Source organism: Scheffersomyces xylosifermentans (genome assembly GCF_036884685.1).
Source record: "Scheffersomyces xylosifermentans strain CBS 12540 chromosome Unknown RJT20scaffold_7, whole genome shotgun sequence".
NCBI lineage: Eukaryota > Fungi > Ascomycota > Pichiomycetes > Serinales > Debaryomycetaceae > Scheffersomyces > Scheffersomyces xylosifermentans.
In genome coordinates this window covers 643,459-668,917 of record NW_027042945.1, presented here as the reverse complement: position 1 = coordinate 668,917, position 25,459 = coordinate 643,459, and the positions used below count along the sequence as shown (strand labels likewise).

Genomic DNA, 25,459 nt, shown 5'->3' with positions numbered 1-25,459 from the left:
TTAGAAGCTTCATTTCCTTTTAGTATTCGTTCTTGGTGTTTTATATTACTATAAGAATAATAAGAGGATGTTGATAATGATTAACATTGCCATTTGCTTTAGAGCGCTTTTGAGTACTTTTGAGTACTCAGAAATCGATTGGGAGACTACATCGACGAGCAACCGTAAGTTTCTATCACTTGTCTCTGTCTTTGTCAAATAAGTATTTTTGGGATTTATCTATAAAGTATTATATAAATGTAAATATGAAAAAAAATGTATATTTCGAGCAATATCAAAGGTGTATATTTCGAGCGATTTCAAAGGCTATCTTCAGATTGAATGTTGAAAGATATCGGCATAAAATAAGTTCAATTGTCATCATCATCGAATCATGTCTTCTTCTTGGCAGCTTGCACAACACGGATTCAATTTCTGTTAATATGTCAAAGTAGGACCAGAACCGTCTGCTGATGCTGTTTCTTGCATCTTTATATAGACGGTGAAGGGGGCATGGTTCGTCTTCCTTATCATGCTACACCTCCCTCTTTATCTTCATTCAGAGTATTTCTTCCTAATGTTCATTTATCCCACATATGAAGTCAAGCTCTTCGAGGTCTCTCCTCATACGGCCATCGTCGTTAGTGATGTCTGACAATCCGAAATCAATTAACGAAATCTTCCCAGATAAAGAACATGAATGTTTTGAATCCTTACATCATTATGCGAGATCCCCAACAGGTGGAGTTCCTTGAGTCTCTGTTTTATGGTTTGATATACTTTGCCTATATCCCATATAATTTGCCTATATCCCCCCCCCCCCCCAGTTCTGGTATTTCCTCTCCTAAATACTCAAATATATGCACAAGACGGCCACCAAGGCCATTCCAAAAGCCTGAACATAGGATTTTGGAATAATTGGAACCATATTGTGATTTCTCGATAGCTTGATTGATTTCTAACTCATTGAAGAACATTTTATAGTATTCATCATTCTCTGGGGGTTGATTAACCGCAAATTCATAGTTTTTCTTCCACCATGATCTGTCGTAGTAATACTTCTTGAAAAGACTACTGAAGGTAATTTCAATGTTGGAAAATTCGTTGCTGCTCGTTTTCTACTCGACATAACGTGTTGCCGAAAATGTCACAATCAACCTGCCACCTACCATTGTCTTGTACAATGGTTGACAAAGGAGCCTTATCCAAGGGATATTTTGGAACAACATTATCAAGTCTATCTATCTTACCAGCTACCAGAATAGCGTGTTCTAATCTATTTTTCAATGAGCTTCGTAATTTTCTTGCTGCAAAAGTGGTGTGTTGAAGAAAAAGCCAGCCATTGCTGATCTCAACGTGATTCCTTCGGCAATGGTCTGTTGATCGTCTATTATATAGTACTCAATAGTCATAATTCCATTATTATCGAAGTGATATTCAAAAAATCTAGAAAAGGTATTATTGTCAGAAAGAAAGATTCTATTGGTGCCACACATGAAGGCTTGATAAAGATATTTTCTTAAAAGTAATGTAAAGAAAACGGTGGAAGTCCAGTCTCTTGATGGAAAGAATCTTTGCTTTGTATCTGCTGGATTTGGGTGATAATTCTGGGTTAGTTCCATCATTCCCTCAAACCCTTTTTGCAACCGGTAGCTCTGTTTTCTGTAGTTTCCGATTGCAAAGCACAATTCCGGATACAGGAAACCATGATCTTTTTTGCAACCCCAAATATGAGCTACATCCCGTTCCACGACTAAGGAATCACTAAGCGGGGCATAAAATTTCACTAAGTTGAATCTACCGCTGGTATTTATATCCCTATACAAGGATTGAATTGCAGGAGAGATTTTAGCATTGAAGTAACTGTGGATGATAACTTCCAGCCAGATTACTTCCTGGCGAGGAATCCCGAAAGATGGCCTCAAATGGGAATCTCTTATGTCAGCACGTTTAATTTGTCGATCAAGGGGAAGAAGATATCGCCTTATAAATGTGCTACTTCCTATGGGCCTGAATTTAGCCGATAACAATGCATCAGTGATATATACAAATGCTGGGAAAACGGGGTTGGTGCCAGTTCCGAGAGATACATTAGAAAGTGGAAAGTTTTCTTCCTTTGGTGACTTTGGGCTAAGATTTAGGAGAGGAATATCAAGATGAATTCTTGTGCCAGTTTCACAATCACGGAATGCTTCTCTAACCAATTCTGTGTTTATTTGAATGAACCTTTCTGTATCGATTTCAATAATCTTGTTGCTATAAATCGCGCTGAAAAACATAGCGTCGTTAAGGAAGAAGTCAAGACGATTCAAAAGTTTTACGATACAGTTTTATTTTAAAGATATTCTCATAACATAAGGTGCTGCATGACAATACATATACATACATATATGAGAATTTCTTCTAATAGCTTGCCCTGTATGTGATAACTCGTCTTTTTTGCAGTATCGAGGTGAAAATTGATTTGGAAGTGAACGTAGATGGAGTCTTCGTCTTCTCGCGTTGCATCCTAAGGAGCAGATAGCCTGTCCTATACAAAATACTTCTATTTCGGCTTCCCTTCACATTTACTGTGATAAATATCGTTGGCAAGAATGGTATTGCTTAAAGCTTCTTTAAAAGTAGTTGAAGAAACACTCACGTCTATATATTTAGTGGTTAACTCCAACATTTGATAAGAAATGAGATTTTCGAAATTTAGTTGCAAAATTTATGAGAAAGTAACTTTTAAATAAATTCATTCAGCGAATAATTTTAGTCTATACAATAAATATCTTAGGTAGAATAACGAAGTTATTAGTGGAATGGAGATGACTGGGATCACATAAGAAGCTCCTCTGAAAGCTGATACTAAAGAATCACTTCAAATGGGAAAATTTCCCCAGAATCATCCTACAACATGAATTCCTGTGTTTCTGGCCCATTTCCAACAATAATGACATGCCACAACAAGGGAATGAACCCAAAATCCTAATTATTCAACCTGAATAATGCCAAACCCCCCAGCACGGCTTTGAAATCCCACCAATGGCCCATATTTCCCTAATTCCGCGTCACCCGAATTTCACGTGATTTCAACACCTCTCCAAGCCAGTTATAGAACTCCACACAAGAAATTGGCTTCACTAGCTCAGTTGGCAGAGCGTCAGTCTCATAATTTAACCAATTGTGTCATCTGAAGGTCGACAGTTCGAACCTGCCGTGGAGCAATTCCCATTTTTTTTTGCTACCAGAATCAATCGGGACTATATGCAGCACCCACTTCCTCTTTCATAAACAAACGCGAATTCGTTTTTTCTTTTGTGTTTCTTTGGTTACACTTCTCTTCCTGTATGATCATAACAAGCGGCTATTGACATTGCAAGTGTTAGATAGGTTAACGTGTATAGACGTTTCATTTAAGAAGTGGAAGTGGATCGTGGCAGTCAAAGCAGAGATTAACCTTTTCAAGCGGAAAAAAAAACCAGTTGAAGGTGGATTTATAGCAGTGTGTACTGTTGAATATTCTGTTTAGTGGTTCAGTGTTATTATTGTTACCAGTGACTATTGCTGCCACTTATATCATTATTGTTGTTATTCATATCCATATATTCCAGATTAAGGTTGTGCTTACACTGGAAATATAGATCAGGAATTTCAAAGCGTTGGACTGATATCTTCAATACGACTACAGGAAAGATCCGTCCTTGAAATAGCCGTCAAATCAAACATTCACGTTCCCATTCATCTTTCATATTTATAGTCATCGTTTCCTCATCGAATCAGCATTTGTGTATCTTCACAGCACCAAAAAGTCGTTCCTTTTCATTTTCATAGCATAAGAATCAGAATCATCTCAACTGATGTATTAACACAACACAATGTCCCTCAATCATATACCTTCACCGAGTGGACAAAACCCGCCGCTTAAGGGTATTGGCTTCAGTCCGCCGAACCTTAACCTACAAGAACTCAGAAACCACAAAAGACTGTTTGTTGACGAGGATAATACCTTCCTTCCGCCAGCTCTCAGCTCGTATAGCATAGCATTATTGAACGATAGAACTCGAAATCTACCACTCACAGCTCAAAATAACTCCAGTAATAACACCAAGAACAACGTGACCGGAATCTACGAATTGGACTTCCCAGAACAGGCCAAGAGGACAGAACAACTCAAACATAGGCTATCTGTTCATTTCAAGGAGTCTTCATCATTCCAAAATACCAGCATCAACAACAACAATAATAATAATAATAATAATAATAATAATAATAATCCCGCCTTTGCATCTGACAGAAAACAATCCAACACGCTGTCTGGGAATATCTCCATGAATACATCAGCCCATGTTAGCAACACTTCCTTCCAGGAATCAAATCCAGCTCCTTCTGCTTCAGCCCATAATTCTTTTAACAACCTCAGCTCGCATACACATAACACTTCAATAGACGAAGATCTCATGGAAGAAGCCTCGTCTTCTCCGCACACCTCAATGTCTAAGACTCCCGCTACAACCCCAGGAAGTAACAACAGCGCGGCCAGTACTCGGGCACCATTGTCGTCTTCAAATCCTTCATCGCGGTCTGCAGTTCATACCATCAAACGTATGAGAGGCACTAGAAGATTTGGAAAAGTGCTAGGACCTCCTCAGAGGGCATCTAGAATAAGCGACCATTATGATAAGTTCGACCTTGAGACCAATGCTGGCATTGATAAAAAGAGTAGCTTAGATCCTGAAGATATTGCCCATATAACTAATACCCCACCACCGATATTTTCATTGCCTAAGATCTCGCCAAAGGTAAAGACACCAACTCCACCCATAAAGTTGAATGCGCTGCCTTTAGGTATAGAGAAGGAGAAAAATGAATTGAGTGTTGATCTCCAATTTTCGTCTAAGGAGAAGCAAGAAGAAATTCGTAGACGTATAGAAGAGAGAAAATTATTGCATGAACAGGAGTTCAATTATCTGAGACTCAGAGGACCTCTCATTAGTGACGAAAGGGTCTTGATTCCAGAATTGAGACCAATTGAGAGCGAGGCACTCTTCTCAAGGGGTGGGCGGAAGCCATCAACAAATTTAAGGGCTCTTGACAACATAGTAAAAACGCCATCAATAGAACTGTCGCCACAGGTGGACAAGGAGAACATGGGAATTCTTGACAGCAACAATCGAAAACCACCTATAACAGAGAGAAAACCATTGTCCAATGTTCAAGTCAATACTTTTAACCCAAGTAGTGATTTTGATAACTTTAGAAAGCCTAAATTTCCAAAAACGCCTTCATCAGTCAAAGAGCTTCATTCAGAAGTTAAAGTGACGATTCCGCATGTTTCGCCATTGCAACAAGCGCAACAGACGCAGCAAGTTCTGGAACCTGCTGTAGAAGCACCGCAATCAGCACACTCTGAAGAAAAAAAGAAGAAAGCTATCATAATTAATGGTAACCACTATGAAAAGTTGGAACTCCTTGGAAGAGGTGGAACGTCTAAAGTATACAAGGTGAAGGCATTAGCGAATAACCGATTATACGCCATCAAGAAGGTTACTTTTGATCAATTTGATGAATCATGTGTGAAGGGTTTCAAAGGTGAAATAGACCTTTTACTAAAGCTAAAGCATGCTGATCGTGTCGTGAAGTTGGTAGACCATGCAGTTTGTGTGGGTTCCATTTATTTGGTAATGGAATGTGGAGATATTGACCTAGCACATGTATTTCAAAATAAGTTGAACTTGAATAATCCTTTAGATTTGAACTTTGTGAAATATCATGCGATCGAGGTATTGAAATGTGTGAAAGCAGTTCATGAATCGGGCATAGTACACAGCGACTTGAAGCCTGCCAACTTTTTATTTGTTAGAGGAATCCTTAAAATCATCGACTTTGGAATAGCTAATGCCGTTCCCGACCATACTGCTAACATTTACCGTGAATCCCAGATAGGTACTCCCAACTACATGGCTCCGGAGGCTTTGGTTGAGGTAAACCAAACTTTTCCTGGTTTACCTATGGCTGACCAAAACATGTCAAAGCAGCGTAATACATGGAAAGTAGGAAAACCTTCTGACGTTTGGTCATGTGGGTGCATTATCTACCAAATGATTTATGGAAAACCGCCATACGGAGGTTATTCTGGAAACCAGAGAGTAATGGCCATCATGAATCCTCAAGTGAAGATACAGTTCTCCAATAAAGGAATTGGAGGTGTTGATGTGCCCACAAGCGCCATTGAGCTAATGCAGCATTGCTTAGCTAGGAATCCAAATGAGCGTTGGACGATAGATAATTGTTTGAAGAGTGACTTTTTAAGTCCCAAAATAGTGAGCGAGAGCTTTGTTCGTGATTTAGTTCACCTGGCAGTCAACTTTGGCTACAACAAGAGGATTGGAGGTGGCCCCATGACTAGTGATGTTTATGATGCATTGGTTGATTCTGTTTTAGAGCAAATCAACAACTTAAATTATGCTTAGAGCATATTAGAATTATATTATATTGTAAATAAGTTTAATAGATTTCAACATTTTTTACACTTATGCATCCCGGTCTTAGTTGTAGTAATTGTTGTGATTCTAATACGCTGCCCACTGCGTAAAACTTAACTTTTGCATGTACTTAGAATACATATATAGAACTGGTCTAAGCTATAGTGAAATAAAGTATCATGACTAGTATTGTACAGACAAGGCGCAAATTCGTAAATGTGTTATATTGAGTTACCCATCTATAAGGACTCGTGTATCGTAACGTGCGGTCTAGCCAACTTAACGAGGACCTAATTTTTCCAACACACGAGCTCCCTGTTCTTCCCACTCTTGCTTAGAAATCCACATGTGGTCCTTGTCAGCCATAATGTTGGCCAACACAGCACCACCGATGAAAACCATGTGTCTTCTTCTTGGAGGATCTTCGATTCTCACCTTGAATTTGCTCAATCTGGAAGCATCACCCTTCAAAACCTTAGTTAACCATAATTGTTTTAATTCCTTTTCTAATCTAGATGGTAAGCCAGGGTACATAGAAGAACCACCAGATAACACAATGGCCTTGAACAAGGAGGATCTCACATCTACATCAGCACTTTGAATTGTGTTGAACAAGGTCTCACCAACACCAGGTTGTTCCACATCAACCAAGTGTGGCTGGAACAAACATTCTGGAGCCTCAAATCTTTCGGAACCAACCTTTATAACTCTACCATCTGGCAACTCGTAAGATTCGACCAATGTAGTTGTTTCTTGGGATAACTTGGAGTCTAAGTCCAAGTCGTAGGAGACGTAACACAACTTTTCTTTGATTTGACGGACGGTCTCGAAATCAGCGGTTCTGTTGAAAGCATAACCACGTCTCAACAACAAGTTGATCAAGTTTCTAGTAACGTCTCTACCGGCGACATCTAATCTTCTAGTTAAATGGTTCAAGACAACGGACTCATAAACAGGGACAATGTGGGTAACACCATCACCGGAATCTACAACTACACCGGAACTCAAACCTTGAGCGTATAAGGCCAAAACGGCCTGAATGGCGACATAAACTCCACCAAATTGGTACTTCTCGAACATGACATCGCACATGGTTTCTCTATTCTTCAATGGGTTCATAGGAGGCTCGGTCAACAAGATCTTCTTGCCCTGGGTGGGTATTTTCAATCTCTCGTAGAATGCATAGTCCCACAAGTGTTCCATATCCTCCCAGTTCTTAATGATACCATTTTCCATGGGATAACTGATCTGCAACAAGGATCTTACCTCACTTGCTTCATCACCACACATTATGTCTTTGATCTCGATGTCCGAGGGGACGAGCGAGTTTCTCTCTTCTGCTCTCAATATAGGTCTTCCGACAATGGAAGGAAACGTATGGTCGGGGAAATTCGTTCCAGCACGGCCGATTTTGACAAATCCAGTACCCTGGTCGAGAACTGTTTAAAGTTAGTAATCTGTTTTGGTTATTAGAACAGGCTGGTGGTGAGAAGGACTGTAGACTCTCCCAATGTAAACTACGAGAAGAACAGGATATGATGAATCATTACTTCAATGACATCAATTGAGACGTAGAAGTCGATTTTCATCGAAACAACACCGCCAATGACCATTTCAATCCGTCAATTCCCCGGATCGATCGCTTTAATTCGATTCTCCCCACCAGATTTTCATCCCGACGCTTGATATTCATCCACTGTCTCTCCTACACAGCCAGAGTCATACTTAATACTAGATTCCAATCCACTACATACCAATAGGTTGTTCACTCATTGTGGGCCAATTTCTTGTGTGTGTGTTCTATAACTGCAAGCCAACTTGATCCAGCTCTGCTACTGGTGGATTACCCAAGAAGAACGTAATTACTGGAGAAAGCATTTACTCAATCGCTATTTACTGCCACTCACCAACACTTCCAATTAGGAGAGTAATGAGAGCAGGAAGCAGGAGGCAGGAAGCAGGAAGCAGGAAGCAGGAAGAGTAGGGTATCACGGGATTAGCCCGTGCCGCAGCGTAGAGGAAAATGGGGAGTAGTGAGGAGGGAGGTGTGTAGTGAGGAAGGAGGTGTGTAGTGAGGAAGGAGGTGTGTAGTGAGGAAGGAGGTGTGTAGTGAGGAAGGAGGTGTGTAGTGAGGAAGGAGTGGGAGAGACACAGTGAGGGAGAATAGTGAGGGAGAATAGTGAGGGAGAGGAGTGAGAGAGAGGAGAGACACAGTGAAAGAGAGGAGAGACACAGTGAAAGAGAGGAGAGACACAATGCGATAGAATAGTCAGATAGACGTAGTAAGGGTAAAGAGAGTGAGAGACACAGTGAGATTGAGAAGACTGAAAGACACAGGAGTGTGTGGTGAGGTAAGGTATCATAGTGATTAAATTAGTATCTACCTAAATGAGTTGTAATATTGAAATCAAATTATAAATACTAATGTAAAATTAAATGATGTAAATATTAAAGGGAAGCGATATTCTATTTATTATAATAGAAGTAGAAAAAGTTGAGTAAACTAAAAATATAACTAAATATAATATTTGGTATGATATCAGCTAAGTGAGGAGAAAACACAGCGAGGGAGTGAGAGAGTGCCAGTGAGTGAGGAACTGTAAGGAAGAGTGAAAGAGTGAGGAAGAGACACTAGTCACAATTGGTGGCCATATGCATTGGTTTCTCTTTCTCTCGGTTTTCACAGCCATTGTGGGGTAGGTTGGCTGGAGTGAGAATTAGAATAAGAAGCGGGATAAGGGAGATAGAGATAATTTGTAAGAAGGAGCAAGACTAGTCATACTGTTATATATCTACTGTTTATATGAGTATTACGATGTGTATCAAGTGATCAAGTATAGTAACTATAGTAGAAAAGTGAAAATACGTCAAGAAGTTCAGTGTGATGAATACGTGAGAAATTGAATACCTTCTGTGAGTAGAGACTGAGGTGTTGAGGGCACAGTAGCTCAATTGTAAATGTCAATACAGCAATAATCTTGGTTATTCTGGAACCGAATGAACTTCCACTTTAGAAGCAGAGGCCATATTGAACAGTTTAGCATAACAGTTCGAGAAAGGTACCAGTCTGTACTCAAGCCGTCGATTTTCACAGCCAATTGATCTATAAAACTACGAGGGGAGGAGGTGTATTCTTTGTAAGAGATGGAAAGATAACGACGGTAACAATTCAATAAATCAAGAGGTGATGTAGGGTTTTGGCATCAGAAGAAGTTTGGCAGATTTTTCAATACCCTTCGAGGAATTGTTGAGTAGACAAAGAATGGTGGTAGCACTCAATCGTTGTCCCATACGGACAGAAAATTGGCCTTTGTAGTCACAGTAAATGAATTGGGGACGAAAATCATTTTAATAAGGCTAGTTCTTTGCTTGGTACGTTCGTTCTGTTGTGATATCGATGCACACTTCTAGTGCTATCAAAACAGCACCATCTTCAATTTTGAAATTGTTAAACAACTCCAGCAATGAAAACAACCACTATAATTCAAAAAGTCGATCGTATCATCCCTTGATATGGCCCCGACCGAACTAACACTAATTGGTAATTTGATAATCTCCTTCATCTACAAGTAACAATTCGCTGTGGTCTCTCTTTGGAATTACATTTAATTACTATACAATGTCTATGATGGTCTCTCCCGAAGCATCTCTACACCTTAGGAAGAGGAATCTTGTATGCAAATGTCAAGTACGAAGTATGACTCTTAATCTCACCTTCAACCTTGGTGACGTTTCTCCACTCAAACCCTTCATCTCCCTCTCTGACTCTGACTCCCTTTCCAAATGGATTGAATCCCTTTCCGGTATTTTGAACCTTCTTCTCTGCTCCGTCATCGCTGCCGCTATCCATCTCGTCGTGATCTCTCTTGTCACCAGCTTGCACTTTGGCATGCCTCTTGTTCTCTATTCCCTGGTTCTTCCTGGATTGGATGTCCTTCAATCTCTTCACTACATCGCCAACATCTTTTACCATATCCTTTCTGGCTTCCCAACGTCTGCCGGCAACCTCAACCATCTCAATTTCGATCCAGCCTTCGTCTTGTAATGCCTTTACCGTCTTGTCAACTTGTTCAATGCATGGAGAGAAACAGCAGATACCGACACGAGCTGTCTGTGAAATAACTTTCTCAAGATGAGGAATAGCTGTCCATGGTGAAGGTAAATCAAGGAATACAACTTCTCCGCTGACTCCTCCGTCCTTTACAAAGCCCTCTGGAATGTTTGCTATTTCAAAACCATCATTACATACATCTCTGTGGGTTATTAATGTGTTTTTCATATTGTGCTCTTCCAATTCCTTCTTAGCTTCCAAGTATCTTGGTTCGTGGAACTCGTAGGTGAATAATCTTCCATCGTATCCGATGGTACGTGCAAACGAATGGGAAAATGATGCAGATCCAGTACCTGCTTCGATCACTCTCGTTCCACTGACTACATTCAATCTTTGCATGATGTATGAAGAATCTTGGGTGTAGACGATCTGAGTCCTATGAGGCAAAGAGAGCGTCCACAATTCGGGACTTGGGTGCAATAAGTGAATAAATCCAATTCCTCTTGCTCCTGCCATCTGTTCTCCAAATTTCATGCCGATCATATCATCGTGCTCATAGTGGCCGTATCTTGTATTCAATTTTTCACCCTTTTTGATGGTTATAGGTTTTATGGTTCCTCTGCTGATAAAGGCAAAGACCAAATCGCCTTCTTCTATGACATCTTTGTACTTGAAGAAAGACATGCTGAGCTTATATTGTCGAATCCGTAGCTGTAGGTGAAAATTAACTATGAGAAGAGCTCAATTGATGCTAACAAGATGCAACCAACTCGATGGAAAATTAATGAAATTGCACCGTTGCAAAGGAAAAAATTACTGCAATACTTTAAGGTTCAAGTATACTCTATTGTTATACAACAATACTGAGAAGATCCTTCTCTTATAAACAATTACAACAACATTACTTGAAAAATCACCAAAATGGTAAATTTTCACCATCTTGTCATCTGATCTGTATGCAGGTAATCATATGAGACGTTTTATCAGTTGCAGCCAAATGGAAGAAGAGGTTGTGGGAGAGGGAGACAAGTGAAGGGCTTGTAGTTGATAGAGTGTGTTTGGGCGGTACGAAATTATTATGAATAAAAATTGGAGTGAGGTTTTGTTGATTTTTGGTGTAGTTGAATGGGGTATATGACATTGTAGATGTATATGTTATGCGGTCTGTAAATATAGAGTGGATAAGGACGTTCATGTAAAACAAGCGAGAGAAACCACTTTTAAGAAAGACAAGTTTGGATGAGGAGAGTGATTAACCGACTAAGACTCACCTAGAATTTTTTTTAAACTAAGCTGAGTCGTCAGTCATCAAAAGAGTCTTCCTTCAAAAGAGTCTCTCCTCAAATGCGATTATATCTTTTTCATACATTTCTTTCTCTAACTAACAGAAATGAAAATTTTAGCCATTTCTTGGGGAAAGTTGTCCTCTGGACGAAAACGAGCTCCACAATGAGTAACAGTGTTACCACCTACCACGACGCCAGCTCATTAGGATTTGAAAACTATAAGAGGCATGAAAACCCATAGCTTTTTAAGACGATGCTTCTCACTGGAAAACACTACACATATAATACATATAACGTACAATACTACTACGATACTACAACACTGCAACACAGATAATGCATATAACACATACAATACATCTATCATATAATACTATGTAATACTTATACCATACAATACTACAATACTATAACATGCATTTTAATATAACACACACAATACACAACATATAACACAAATCACATAGACACAACACTTAAGCACTTAAACAACACCATAACCATAACCCGTAACCCACAACCCATACACCCCTTCACCACCACCACACCTCCTTCAGTGCCTACCACTGTACCACCGGGTCGTGCCGTGCCCAACATCAAAATTTTCGATTTTCCGTTCTCTGACGCTACGACCGCCATAGTTAACAGCGGTTGTAAAAGTTAATAATCATAGTAATTGGCAGCTTATACCGTTCAAGCACAGAAGAAGCGCCAGAAATCCAGAAGTAGACTCATACAATATGTCCGCTTCTCCCATACAAGCACAGGCTTCGCAGCAGCAGCCGCAATCGCAAGGACAAAGCCCAAGAGACGCTTCGGCGCCTAATGTCGAGGACTTATACTTAGAGTCTTACGCCTTCACAACCGCCGCCGCCATCGTAGGCTCGGTGGATAGAAAGATATTCGTGTTATTAAGAGACGGAAGAAACATTTTCGGGATTTTGAGGACATTTGACCAATTCGCCAACTTGGTGTTACAAGATACGATAGAGAGAATATACTTAGACACAGACAGAGACGATCAAGACACCAGCGAAGCCGAGGAAAAGACCCCAAAGCGTTTCGGAGAGGCTTACAGAGGAATTTTCATGGTTAGAGGAGAAAATGTAGTGATGTTAGGGGAATTGGACATCGATAGAGAAGATGACCATTTAACCGAATTACAGCAAATCCCATTTGAGGAAGCCGAGAAGGAGTTGAAGAAAGTGCATGCTAACACCATCAAAAACGAGAAGGTTAAGGGCAAAAAGTTGTTGGCCAAGGGTCTCATTAATGACTTCGTCAAGTCCGACTTGTACTAATTCAGTTATTTTACTTCTTGCATGTATGACTCGTTACGTTTATTCATTGGTTGTATAGTATTTTTTTTAATGGCATGTCTGGACGATATTTCATGCCTTGAGTCAGGGGTTCTACGAGACCATTGTAGTTGTAGAAAGAGGGATAGAGAAGAGTTAATACTCTTAGAGACATTGTTTCCAGCGATCTACACAATTGACTGAAAATTCCTTTAAATGACAGTTCATTCATTCTCATAGAGAGTATACACCTTTTTGGAATCCGTGTTTGACATTACGGCTAAGCTACAACTTTGCCAAAATCTCCCTGTTCTTCTCATAAGTAGCAAAAAACCCATCAGCTTCATGGAACTTCTTGGCTTCGTTTCTTCCAAGCTGGTTCAAGTGTGCCTCGTCTGGACCATCAGCAATTCTTAAGGTTCTTGATTGCGCATACAACATAGCAAGCTCAGTATCTTGAGAGACACCTTCAGCACCAAACATTTGAATTCCCCAATCCAAGATTTTCAAGATGGTTCTGGGGGTCTCGATCTTGGCCATGGCGATATCTCTTTGAGCAGCTTTGGCACCAGCAATGTCAATCTTATGAGCAGCATTCAACACCAACAAACGACACTTCTGGATATCGATTTTGTTCTGTGCAAACTGGTTAATGAAAGACTCTCTCTTGGCCAAAGGTTTTCCACCGATTTCTCTGTGATTGGCCCTGTTGGCGACTCTCAATAAGGAGAATTCTCCAACACCAATGAGTCTCATACAGTGGTGGATTCTACCAGGGCCCAAACGGGACTGGATCAACTCAAAACCTCTACCGACACCAGCCAATACGACGTTCTTCATTTCGTCAGCTGGAACCTCATAGTCATTGAATACAATCTCACAATGCCCATGAGGAGCATCGTCATAACCGAAAACACCCAACGGTCTGATTAACTTGGCTTTACCAGAAGCTAAGGCCTTTTTAGCATCCAACACAAGAACGGTATGGTTTCTGTACAACTTCGTTGTGTCGTCACCTGTCTTACACATGGTAAGCCAAACGCTACATCTTGGATCTCCAGCACCAGAAGCGAACCATTTCACACCGTTAATCACGTAGTTTCCTCTAGAGTTCAACTTGGCTGAACAGGAGATATTCAAGGCATTGGATGACGAGGTTCCCTTCTCCGTCATCAAGAAAGCAGATCTAATATCCCCATTCAACAATGGGTTAAGATACTTCTCCTTGTGGTAGGCATTACCATACTTGGCTAAGATTTCCATATTACCAGTATCTGGAGCTGCAGTATTGGTAGCTTCTGGAGCCACGGCGGATCTTCCCAAATACTGGGCCATTAACCCGTACTCCAAGTTGGTGTACTGTGGACCTTCTTTGTAGTGTTTCGACAAGAACATGTTCCAAAGTCCCAACTCCTTGGCCTTCTTCTTCAATTTTCCAGTGATTTGTGGGGTAGATTTCCATCTCAATGCTGGGTCTGTGGAGATCTGTTCATGGTAGAGTTTGTCTGCTGGCAAGCAGTAGTTTTCTACGAACTGCTTGGTCTTTTCAATGGCCTCGAGGCCTCTGGGGGAGATTTTCTCCAAGAAAATGGCAGGAATATCGTCTTTAGCTGACATGGTATGGGGGGTTTATGGTGGGACGGTACGGCGATAAATATTTCACCGAGAACTCTCACTGGAGCGTAGAACGAAGGTAGATATCACGAGAACCAGTCGGGTGTATGAAATATCCAAGATGAAATGTCAATTATCAAACCAAGGTCAACCTACTATATAGCGAAAAATAGACAAAACACTGACAAAAGAATGATACCACTAAGAACCACCGGTTTATATAACGTTCTCGTGATGGTGGTAGAAGCTCCCCGATCTCCGATGTCTCACTAGGGGATTTTTCACTCCACCGCGAATTTATGGAATTTCCAGTGGGGACTCCGCAAAAAGTGTTCCGAGGAACAGTCGCTGGCGCAATTTGTAACTACCGAAAGCGGTGGACGGCGAGATTGGATTTCCGTAGATGGAGAGGGAGATGGACTGATATGTGTAGTGGGTTATGGACTTGGTAGCACTGGGAAGAAGAGATATGATGTCTGTAGTGGGGGCATTAGGGAAATATTAGGGAGATATTGAGGAGTATTAGTGTCTACTACTTACTATTCAAGTATTAGTAGTAATGTATTAAAGAATGAATTAAAGAATGAATTAAAGCATTTATTGAAGAATTTATCATATATTTTTCATAGATTTTTCATAGTACAATACCGATTCCTGGCAAAAAAATTCTCTTTTTGATAGACACTTTAGATTACCGATTGGATTCATATTGCAACCGTCGATAAAAATGCTTTTAAAGTGTGGCCATCATGAGAAACCGTATTTTTGCAACTTTTCTAGGAATGCTGCAAAATTTTACTCCACTTAACTATACACTATGAACTATACACTATGAACCATTCACTATTAACCATTCACTAACTATATTCTACTTAACTGTACACTACTAACTATACATGATCAACTATAGACTATCAATGTTGATACTCTACATAACCATTCACTACTTTACTATACTCTACTTAACTATACACCACTTACTACATACTACTTAACTATTACTTAGCTATACACTACTAACTATACTCTACTTAACAATACTTCACTTAACCATCTATTAACGATTCACTATCAACTATACTCTATCAACTATACTCTATCAACTATACTCTATCAACTATACTCTAATTAACCATTCACTACTTAACTACACCTTAACTATACACCAGTTAACTATACACTACTAACTATACACCACTAACTATATTGACTTACTTACAACTTACTATACACCTTAACTATACACTACTAAATATATCTCTATAGACTCTCTCAACTTGCAAAAAAGACTCAGTCACCACCACCTAACTCACATAAAGTACAGTTTACCTCAACCACACAATTTACACCTTACACGCAAACTTACACCTTACACACACCATTTACACAATATTTACACATTACACACGCCAATTTACACCTTTCTCACGCTCTCTTTTTGCCTTCATTTTCAGTGAGCGGCTAACATTTAAACTATGAATAACCACCAGTAACGGTGAGTGCTAACACGGAGTTTCCTGTAATTGTGCTATAAAAACTACCCAAAAAGTCCCCAAAAAACACATTCACCACCATACCAACATTAATCTCCACAAAAAATCATGGAAATCGACTCAGACATACCTCAGATCCCCGACTACAAGTTGTCAGAGAAGGAGTTCCTTCTTACAACCAACATCGATTCTCGCCACCGCAAACAGGTCATAGAAGAATTGGTGGAAGCCATCAAAAAGGATAACTTGGCTCCTTATTACAAGCATTTGAAGACCGAATTCGCCGATTTCCCCTTCGACGAGTCCCTCTACAACGAATTGGCCGCTAAGAACGAAGTGGTGATCTCCGAGTTGAAGCAGAAACTCAAGGACGCCGAAGATGACGACGAAACAGAATTGGACGTGTTGGGAACAACCGTCAAATTGGCCGAGTACTACACTGAAATTATCGATAGAACAAATGCCACCGAAACCTTGAAGAAGGCATTGGAATTATCGCAAAGCACAGGATCAAAGATTGATCTCTTGTTGACGTTGACCAGAGTCGAGTTCTTCTTCCACGACTACCCATTGGTTTCCAAGTACTTGGATCAAATAAAAACCTTGATAGATAAGGGAGGTGATTGGGAGCGTCGTAACAGATTCAAGACCTACAACGGTATCTATTTGTTGGCTACCAGAAATTTCACAGAGGCAGGTAAGCTCTTGATCGACTCATTGGCAACATTCACATCCACAGAACTCTGTAGTTACGAGCAAGTGGCCCACTACGCCATAGTCGCTGGAGTTTTGTCATTGGAAAGAGTTGACTTGAAGTCCAAGATCATCGACTCCCCTGAAATCTTATCTATATACTCATCTGCACCAGAATTAGAGCCATTGCTTAACTTGACAAACTCATTGTACACTTGTCAATATAGTCACTTTTTCCAATATCTCTTGGAGTCCTATGACAAATTGTTACTTCCAAACAAGTACTTGTACAAGCACGCCAATTACTTCTTACGTGAAATGAGATGCAAAGCTTACGGCCAATTGTTGGAGAGTTACAAGTCATTGTCATTGAAGTCGATGGCTCAGAACTTCAACATCACCGAGGATTTCTTGGACCAGGATTTATGCAACTTCATTCCTAACAAGAAGTTGAACTGCACCATTGATAAGGTCAATGGAATCATTGAGACAAACAGACCAGATAACAAGAACAACCAGTACCACTTGTTGATCAAGCAGGGAGACAACTTGTTGACGAAGTTGCAGAAGTACGGAACTGCTGTGAAGTTGAGTGGTGCCGAGAGGGTAGCATAGACGTAGTGTATCATATAATATAAACTCCATATAGGAAACGATTGTAGATATTGAACTAGTGTAGGAGTTAGATATGTCATCTTGGAGAAATTGGTCTATTGTACTATAAGAATGAGCTCTATTGCAACTCATTATCATCTGCTGATTTGAAAATTAGTGGAAGTCATGAAGGAAAGCGATCAAATTGAACATTTCAGGAATGTCAATAGAAACACCCAACTAAAGTAAATATACAGTTTAGTACAAACATATATATAAATATCTATATACCATCTATCATATATCACAATTGAAGAAAATCACGTGATACATTTCACATAGACTTTCATTCATTCATTAACAACAACAAAGGCAATAAATTCATGGTTTTCTACTGATTTTTTCCCAAAAAAAGACCATAACCATAACCAATCCCCTCTATACTACCTATTAAACCACTAAAAACTTCCAAAACCCCCAATCTTCGTCCCATTACTTCTCTTTATTCATCTTCACCATTAAGCAAACGACAGACATAATATACAGGAACATATAACCAATGTCAAAAAATCACAAATTTCAAAAAGAATCATTTTCTTTTCATGTTTCTTCTTCTTCTTCTTCTTGTTCAAGTAGCTCAAACTACGAATCTCTCCATCAGTTCTCTCCGTAAGTATGTCGAACAGACCGACGCAGATCACCTCGACGGTAATTTTTCTCGGGAACATCCCATTCGACTGGGATGAACCCACCGTGAGATCGGTAGTTTGTGGGTCGGGGTTGATCGTAGATGTCCGAATGGGCTTCGAACAAGCAGGCAAAAACAAGGGCTACTGCTTTCTAGAGTACCTCAATGTCCAAGAGGCGCAAAAAGCCGCCGGTTTGTTGAGCCAGGTTCGTATAATGCATCCCGCAAACAGGGGCCAGGTGAAAAACTTAAGAGTAGGTCCATCTAATGAAGGGACCAAGCTGAGCATTGCTTCGGAGTCCAAGCCTGTGTTGACACTCGATCGCTCTCATTTGCCTTCTTACGTACAAATACCGCCGCAGATGGCTGCAAATGGTCCTCCAGTGCCGCCTGTGAACGTTCCTAACTCCTCTAATAGTCCTCGTTTGTACCAAGCACCTGTAAGTAGTAGTCCTCCGTCACAATCTATACCTCAACAGAGTAATACACCAATGATTGGACCACAAGAGCTGAGCATGCCAGCCAAGTTCACTAATGCTGATAAGATCTTGCCAAAGCCTCAAAACTTGCCGTTTGCAATTCCAGACAAAGTCAACGAGACACTCAGCAAACAGCCTCCACCACAGCTCATTGAGCTAGTGGCTACGCTTAAGAATATGTTAAATGGTCCAGAACCTTCGAGAGTATACGATTTACTCCTGTTTTCACCACACTTTGCGACGTCAGCTGCTCAGGCGTTGCTTTTAATGGGATTCATAGATCAAGATGTCATTCAAGATTCAATGAAATCGGCTTCCAGCACACCAGTTCCCCAACCACCACCTCAAGTGCCACAACCACAATACCAACAACAGGTATACCCTAACCAGGGGTACAATAATCAGTATAATCAGCAGCCACCACCACCCCCACCATCTCGTTGGCCTGGTTTGCCTGCTTCGGCGGTTTCCAAATTAATGGCAATGCCCCAAGAGCAAGCAGAATTAATTGCAAAAGTCTTGACTTTACCTGTAGAAGAGATCGGGACATTATCCCCGGATAAACAGAGCATGGTTATCAATTTGAGAAGACAGTATTTGAGTTAAAAGAACAGGTCATTGTAACCAAAATAGCAAAAAGCATATGGGCAGTATTTTTCTACTAAATATACCCAAAAATCGGTTTTGAGGGCATTGTTATTTGATTAAGGAAGCTCTATTTAACCAGGAAATTGTTTATGTTCATTGGAGAATCGCATATTTCATTGGTGAATCTTCTTGTTATATAATATGGTCGGTATACGAGAAAAGATGAAACCAGACTTCCAGACCGAAGATGGATTTAATCCAGAGATTTCTAAACGCCTACCTATCCAGAACAGATCAAGCTTTATAATAGTCACGAACACAAGAATTCGGTCTATTTGCCAGGCGATTCATACCTCAAGCTTAGCGCATGGATGAAAACACCATTCATCCCAACCTCTATAGAGAACTCTAGTATATACTAGGAACCCCATACAATGTACATTAGCACAAGGAAACTGAATCTACTTCAAACATAAACTTGCTGTATTCCAATCAGTAGGATGAATACATGAATTCATACATACATACACACATCCATGCTATATATATGTATGTTATTCATACCTACTAAGTCCCTAAAGATATACAATATACAATAACCATATACAATATACAATGTACAATATACATACACCAATCTACTTATATACTTTTCTCTAATCCCAATTTATTTCCACCATTTTTTTTCCAAATTTCTCCAAACTTCACCAAATACCTCAATACCAACACCACACCCATCCTGACTCCTACCAACCATCCAATTCATTGCCAACCCCCAATACCATGCCCTCCCCCAGATCCACTTCTCTTCACTGGTTATCCCAAACCCCCCTTAACCGAACAACCAACACTCACACGTGACTTAATCACATGACATAACCAATCACATGACAAAACTCACATGACCAAACTTTCCATTAAACCCCCCTTCTATACGGAACTTACTAAGATACGGAACTTTAACGATTTAACGGCTGTTCTTCTTACACTTCTTTCTTTTGTATTCATAGGCTTTACAGTCACGATAAGTAACTATAGAGATACTAGAAGAGACGTCAAGTACCATGGATCCAGCGGAAATTGTTTTCCCGCCGAACACCATTCTAGATTTGGACTTGGCTGATGGTATTAACAATAATGTAGACATACAATGGCTACGTAACATACTAGACAGAGCGTTAACCGCCAGCGGATTAAGGCCCCGGAAGAAACTGGCTTCTGAAGAGGCAATCGAGAGTCTTATTCGGGTGGATCTAGCGCTGTTGGAAGACAGAGATTGTCCCATTTGCTACGATTCCTATGAACCACCGAGACTGAGGCAACGTATGCCTGGTAGTTATCCATCGGATGGAGATAGAGACCGGTCTTCATATTCAGCAGATGCGCCATTCACCGATAGCCATGATATGAATGAAGATTTTGAAATTGACCATTCTCTTTCGAATGACATTATAGAGTTGGATACCGCTGTTCAGAGTTCACTTGGCCAACACAGAGTTCATTATGAGCTGATTGAGACAAGAAGACAGTTCAACGACCCTTCTTTCTTCTTCCCCACAGATGAGGGAGGACTACACTATTCCAGGTTCCCCATGAGGAATTTGGTCACCATGGAAGAAGTTACAATGGATCAGGCATTCCCTGGATACGAAGACGAAGAAAAGGCCAAGGAAGAGAAGAAGAGAAAGATAGAAGAATTGAAGGTAGATGGGCATATTCCTGTGAAGATGCCTAGCTGTGATCACGTCTTTGGCAAAACTTGCATCGTAGAATGGCTTAAGGCCAATGTAAGCTGCCCTCTTTGTCGTAAGGAGGTTGAAGCAACGAAAGAAACAGACCCTGCAAAGCTCAAATTGAATAACATTAGAAGAACAACCTTCCATAGCTTTAACCACCGAGATCGAATGATTGACCACTTGATGGACCACAGTACAGACGTGTTCAATCCTCATAGAAGACCTTTCAATCCAGCAATAACGCCACTCACAGACTCGTTCATGCTTCAAAACTGGGCCACTCCATACTTCAGCGATCCATCTTATCATAGGGAATTGCCCAGAGTCAATGCCAGAGAGCCTAGCCTCGTACTACCACGTAGATTTCCATTTCCAGATGCCACAGCTCATGCTTTTCCTATAAGAACAACGAGAGTTACACGAGACCCAAGGAGAGCTCCACCTCCTCCTGTTGCTCCCGAGGTAAACAGAGCTGCTGGCAGTGAACCTGGAGCTGGAACCGGAGCCGGAGCTGGTACAGAAGTTGAAGTCAGAGGAGGGTCTGAACCTGGAGCTAATCCAACACCTGGTACTGTTACGACTATCCCTCCTCCAATGCAATTAAGAAGACAGATCCGCATTCCTAATCCTACAGCAGGAACTCCCACCACAACACAAACTGTGGTCAACAGTTCGGTCAATGGAAGAACCACGACGACAACTACAACGACCACTACATTTGGAAATAATGTGGCCTTGGGCCCGGGTGTAACAGTGGGCAACAGCCCAGACGGAAGAGTAACCCACATTTTCACTTCTCCTCATATAGGGCAACCGGTAAATAGAGTGCACCAAGTGCGCTTTATCCCATCCCCAACAGCTCCTATGGGTGCTATTAGAAGCGCATCCAGCAGCCCCATAGTCAATGATGAACAAGAAGCAAGCCGCACAAGTCTCATGACGAGAGGTGGCAGTACCAGTAGTGGCACTCCCAGCCCTGACAATTTGGGCCGTGGAGGCCCGGACCGTGCAAGACGAGGTCCTTCTGTTGGCAGGAGTCATCCATACTTCAGGCCACCAGCTGAGGATCTGCAACCACAGTAAAGCATATTTGTGATACACTATTATTTATCTGTAAATTTTCAACAGTAGTATACCCATTACAGGAAGTCTGTATCATTCACATCAGTACATACTATAATAAAGAATGCCTTTGTACAGGTACTCTACGTAATGTAGCAAAGCCCAACGTATTATCAGGTCGTTTTCATTCACCATAACTCCTAATTTCGGATATTTCGTGTACCCACTGGAATTATGTGGAACTATACAGAACTATTCAGAGACCCCCCATAGTCATGGATTACAGTACCAAGAGACGTCTCAGGCCCTTTTGTCACCTGAGTCTCCAAAATTTCTCCCGTAGCTATATGTATCCGCCAATAGTGAACCCATGACCGCCGATGACGTAATAGCAATCCAACGCAAGCTTTTTACTCCTTATACATCACAGAGGAATTCGCAATCAAACTTTTGTATTGCTGCAATTTTATTGCTACTGCAGCATGGGTGGGGCACTGTAGAGAGAGCATTAGATAGACAAGAAAGGGGTCAATACTGTGCTAGTAACAGTTCGAGCTGTGAATGGTGGGCTCCAAGGGGAAGTATAAATACAATTGAATCGCTATTTATACCAATTTCTCATAACTATCCCAAGATCCACTATCTTAATAGACCATAGAAAAGAATCTGCACTATCAAACATGTTGCGTCAAGTTGCAAAGAGAGGCTGCAACATTTCTGTTGCCAGAATCCATGCCAGAACCATAACCACCACCCGTCCTAATTACGGCATCATTGAAGCCACCAAGGAGGTCCTCAGCAGGGCTAACAAGAAGACCGGCGAAGTGGCCGCAGAAGGCATCCAAAAGGCAGAAGATGCCACTGTTGCTACCAAGCAGGCAATTGAGAACATCACCGAGGCCACTACTAAGACCGCAGCCAAGACAGCAGATGCTGTGAATAAGGGCACCGGTAAGGTGTTGGCTGAAGGCTTGGAAAAAGTCGAAGAGGTCACTAAGCAAGCTGGCGACTTCACTGAGAATGCTAAGGAGAACGTCAAAGAAACCGTCCAAGATGCCAAGGAGACCGTAAAAGACAAGGTTGAAGACGCTAAAGACAACGCCAAAGAAGCTAAAGAGGCCGTAAAAGACAAGGTTGAAGACGCTAAGGACAACGCCAAAGAAGCTAAAGAGGCCGTAAAAGACAAGGTTGAAGACGCTAAGGACAACGCCAAAGAAGCTAAGGAGAACGTCAAAGACAAGGTCGAAGACGCCAAGGAAAACGCTAAAGAGGGACTTGAAAACGCTACACAGAAGGCAGGAGAAGCTGCCGACAAGGCTGGCAAAGTTGGTGAAAAAGTGAAGGAGAACGCTAAAGAAGGCTACGAAAAGGCCAAAGATGAAGTAAAGGATGCCAAAGACGAAGCCATTGGCACAGAAGAAGGCCATGCTCATGCCAGAAAAAGGGTTCACCACAACACAACTGGTTACGACGGATTACAGGATAAAGGAAGTAAAATCGAACAAGAACAGAATCGTCCTGATGATGGTGTTTAAGGCATCAGCCGAAGTGACTTCCCCAAAATATGACTTTATAGCTTAAATAGAAAACATCCAAATGCAAGATAAAATGGAAATTCTTTGTCAACATACGTAAGAACGGTAGAATAGACTTAAGCGACGACGTAGAACAAAATTTACGAGGATTGCCTTAAAATCCCTCCTATTACGGTCTTCCCATCGTTCACCGATATTAAATATTGATTTATGACTATATATATAACTCAATCTAAACACAATTAGAAGTTTTTCTGGAATTCGTTAAAGGCCTTTTCGTTAATGTCTGCGCTGCCAGGAGCCAAAGCAGGGATGGCTTGTTGTGGTTGGTTGATCAATGGAGTAGGTGGAGCTGGCTCCACTTGTGCTGGTTTACGTTCAATCACACTTAAATAGTTCAGAGGTACATATCCAACCTTACCCAGTCTCGATCTAACCTTCCACCACTTACTCTCGTTTCCGACAGGATCCAATTTGGAGAGCACAGCAACCAATTCATTTGGTTTCAATTCTATCTCCATGTTAGGATTCTCTGGATTAAATTCGTATAAAGTCTTTGCAAACTGCAAGTTGGCTGGATCAAGAGGTGCTCCGCCTGGTCCCCTTAATTGATGTTGCTCTTGTTGTCTACGTTGGTTTTGTTCGTTGAGTTTTTGAATAGCCTTACTCAACAAGTAAGGGAATCCAATAGATGCAGCTAAAAAGAGGAGTAACGGCTTGAAAGAAATACGGGGCTTGGAACCTGCCATACCTCCTTGTTGTTGTCTTTTAATGTTGTCCTCCAACTTCTTTTGTTGCTTTTCGAACTTTGAGAATTCCTTGAGGTTCATTCCGTAGTTGTATGTTTGTCCCGTTACTTTGTAGAATATCTTCTTTACGAAAGCAATCAATGCGTAGATGCCAAGTAATGATCCGAGAGCATTTTTAAGATTTCCGAATTGTTCAGCTAATGATACCATTGTAAAGAATGAAGAATGCGTGGCCATATATGTTGCCTCCAACATCTGGGCAAACCCTCCAACGGCTCCTATTATAGATTCAATGAGATGAAATGTAGCTTGAGTGCCTTCACCGAGAGGTCCTGGCATACCTTGTTGTCCGTACATACCAGATCCATATCCTCCCATACCATACATTCCAGACCCGTAACCTCCCATTCCATACATGCTAGAGCCGTATCCACCTCCGTACATGGAAGAACCGTAGCCTCCATACATAGATGAACCGTACATGCCAGAACCGAGCCCGCTTCCGTACATGGAAGAGCCGTAACCCGTAGAACCCATTCCATAGCGATTTCCATAGGAGGTTGTCGCACCGTATCCCCCAGTGGCGCCATAAGGAGACGAGTTTGCCATGGTATTGAAATCAGAAGTGAGAGAAGTCGGTCTTTCTGGTATTGGGGCACTGCCTGTGAGTGTAGAAGCAGGGATTCCTGTTGATGTGTTGGAGGGTATTGCTGTGGCACTTGCACCGCCTGCTGCTGTTGCAGAGGACGTTCCCGAGGATACTTCCCAGGGTTTTGTTCTGGGTACTGACGACATAGCTACAGGCTTTGTAAGTGAAGCAGATGTTCAGTCAGTTGAATAAGGACGACTTTTAATACGTTTTTTCCAGCGTTTTGTCGATTCCGATGAGTCTTTCTATGCTGAGAGAAGAGTCTATTCCACTCCGAGCCCGTTTGATGCTACGATTTACCGTCTTTACTGGGCTTGTTGTAGAAAGAAACAGTGGTGGAGAGTGTTAACAAACCTCTGTTATGAAGAATCACCCAAAATTTTTCCTGAAATTAGTGAGCGGCGAGGGTGTTTGAGGGCACGTGATGTGGGGAAGGTGGGGAAGCGGTGGAGGATGGAAGAGAAGGAGAAAGAGAAGAGAGGAAGAGAGGAAGAGAAA

General features: G+C 41.2%; 12 protein-coding genes and 1 non-coding gene across 13 annotated transcripts; 7 read left to right on the top strand and 6 right to left on the bottom strand. All coding sequences in view use genetic code 12, as the record gives it.

Moving 5' to 3' along the window:
- Window positions 1-553: 553 nt before the first annotated feature.
- Window positions 554-1,028, bottom strand: RJT20DRAFT_151487 (uncharacterized protein; the record flags this gene model as incomplete). Its single annotated transcript, XM_064919053.1, has 4 exons — window positions 832-1,028; window positions 760-784; window positions 654-738; window positions 554-630 (listed from the first exon to the last, which is right to left on the bottom strand). Exons 1-4 carry the CDS (start codon window positions 954-956, stop codon window positions 554-556), a joined length of 312 nt encoding a protein of 103 aa, XP_064772462.1. The 5' UTR covers window positions 957-1,028.
- A 13-nt stretch (window positions 1,029-1,041) lies between these two features.
- On the bottom strand, window positions 1,042-2,380 carry RJT20DRAFT_148276 (uncharacterized protein). Its single transcript, XM_064918972.1, has one exon. The coding sequence runs from the start codon at window positions 2,256-2,258 to the stop codon at window positions 1,263-1,265; it is 996 nt and encodes a 331-aa protein (XP_064772461.1). The 5' UTR covers window positions 2,259-2,380; the 3' UTR covers window positions 1,042-1,262.
- A 718-nt stretch (window positions 2,381-3,098) lies between these two features.
- RJT20DRAFT_t149 lies at window positions 3,099-3,188 on the top strand. Its single transcript has one exon. It is a non-coding gene; the product is annotated as a tRNA-Met (tRNA).
- Window positions 3,189-3,839: 651 nt separating this feature from the next.
- Window positions 3,840-6,434, top strand: MPS1 (serine/threonine/tyrosine protein kinase; the record flags this gene model as incomplete). The annotated part of the gene is made up of 1 exon (XM_064918865.1): window positions 3,840-6,434. The coding sequence occupies one exon, from the start codon at window positions 3,840-3,842 to the stop codon at window positions 6,432-6,434; it is 2,595 nt and encodes an 864-aa protein (XP_064772460.1).
- A 145-nt stretch (window positions 6,435-6,579) lies between these two features.
- On the bottom strand, window positions 6,580-8,326 carry ARP2 (actin-related protein 2). The gene is made up of 2 exons (XM_064920819.1): window positions 8,201-8,326; window positions 6,580-7,885 (listed from the first exon to the last, which is right to left on the bottom strand). Exons 1-2 carry the CDS (start codon window positions 8,217-8,219, stop codon window positions 6,726-6,728), a joined length of 1,179 nt encoding a protein of 392 aa, XP_064772459.1. The 5' UTR covers window positions 8,220-8,326; the 3' UTR covers window positions 6,580-6,725.
- Window positions 8,327-10,095: 1,769 nt separating this feature from the next.
- On the bottom strand, window positions 10,096-11,181 carry RJT20DRAFT_146524 (tRNA 1-methyladenosine methyltransferase subunit; the record flags this gene model as incomplete). The annotated part of the gene is made up of 1 exon (XM_064918864.1): window positions 10,096-11,181. The coding sequence occupies one exon, from the start codon at window positions 11,179-11,181 to the stop codon at window positions 10,096-10,098; it is 1,086 nt and encodes a 361-aa protein (XP_064772458.1).
- A 1,009-nt stretch (window positions 11,182-12,190) lies between these two features.
- On the top strand, window positions 12,191-13,225 carry RJT20DRAFT_58229 (uncharacterized protein). The gene has a single exon (XM_064920818.1). It carries the CDS (start codon window positions 12,524-12,526, stop codon window positions 13,082-13,084), a length of 561 nt encoding a protein of 186 aa, XP_064772457.1. The 5' UTR covers window positions 12,191-12,523; the 3' UTR covers window positions 13,085-13,225.
- Window positions 13,226-15,002, bottom strand: RJT20DRAFT_58228 (uncharacterized protein). The gene has a single exon (XM_064920817.1). The coding sequence runs from the start codon at window positions 14,696-14,698 to the stop codon at window positions 13,367-13,369; it is 1,332 nt and encodes a 443-aa protein (XP_064772456.1). The 5' UTR covers window positions 14,699-15,002; the 3' UTR covers window positions 13,226-13,366.
- A 1,187-nt stretch (window positions 15,003-16,189) lies between these two features.
- Window positions 16,190-17,712, top strand: RPN7 (proteasome regulatory particle lid subunit). Its single transcript, XM_064915934.1, has one exon. It carries the CDS (start codon window positions 16,297-16,299, stop codon window positions 17,494-17,496), a length of 1,200 nt encoding a protein of 399 aa, XP_064772455.1. The 5' UTR covers window positions 16,190-16,296; the 3' UTR covers window positions 17,497-17,712.
- A 389-nt stretch (window positions 17,713-18,101) lies between these two features.
- RJT20DRAFT_58214 (cleavage polyadenylation factor subunit) lies at window positions 18,102-19,340 on the top strand. The gene has a single exon (XM_064920816.1). The coding sequence runs from the start codon at window positions 18,151-18,153 to the stop codon at window positions 19,246-19,248; it is 1,098 nt and encodes a 365-aa protein (XP_064772454.1). The 5' UTR covers window positions 18,102-18,150; the 3' UTR covers window positions 19,249-19,340.
- A 681-nt stretch (window positions 19,341-20,021) lies between these two features.
- RJT20DRAFT_130481 (uncharacterized protein) lies at window positions 20,022-22,262 on the top strand. Its single transcript, XM_064917751.1, has one exon. The coding sequence runs from the start codon at window positions 20,295-20,297 to the stop codon at window positions 22,047-22,049; it is 1,755 nt and encodes a 584-aa protein (XP_064772453.1). The 5' UTR covers window positions 20,022-20,294; the 3' UTR covers window positions 22,050-22,262.
- On the top strand, window positions 22,263-23,724 carry RJT20DRAFT_130477 (uncharacterized protein). The gene is made up of 2 exons (XM_064917750.1): window positions 22,263-23,215; window positions 23,270-23,724. Exons 1-2 carry the CDS (start codon window positions 22,709-22,711, stop codon window positions 23,561-23,563), a joined length of 801 nt encoding a protein of 266 aa, XP_064772452.1. The 5' UTR covers window positions 22,263-22,708; the 3' UTR covers window positions 23,564-23,724.
- On the bottom strand, window positions 23,725-25,459 carry PEX13 (peroxin). Its single transcript, XM_064917749.1, has one exon. It carries the CDS (start codon window positions 25,105-25,107, stop codon window positions 23,806-23,808), a length of 1,302 nt encoding a protein of 433 aa, XP_064772451.1. The 5' UTR covers window positions 25,108-25,459; the 3' UTR covers window positions 23,725-23,805.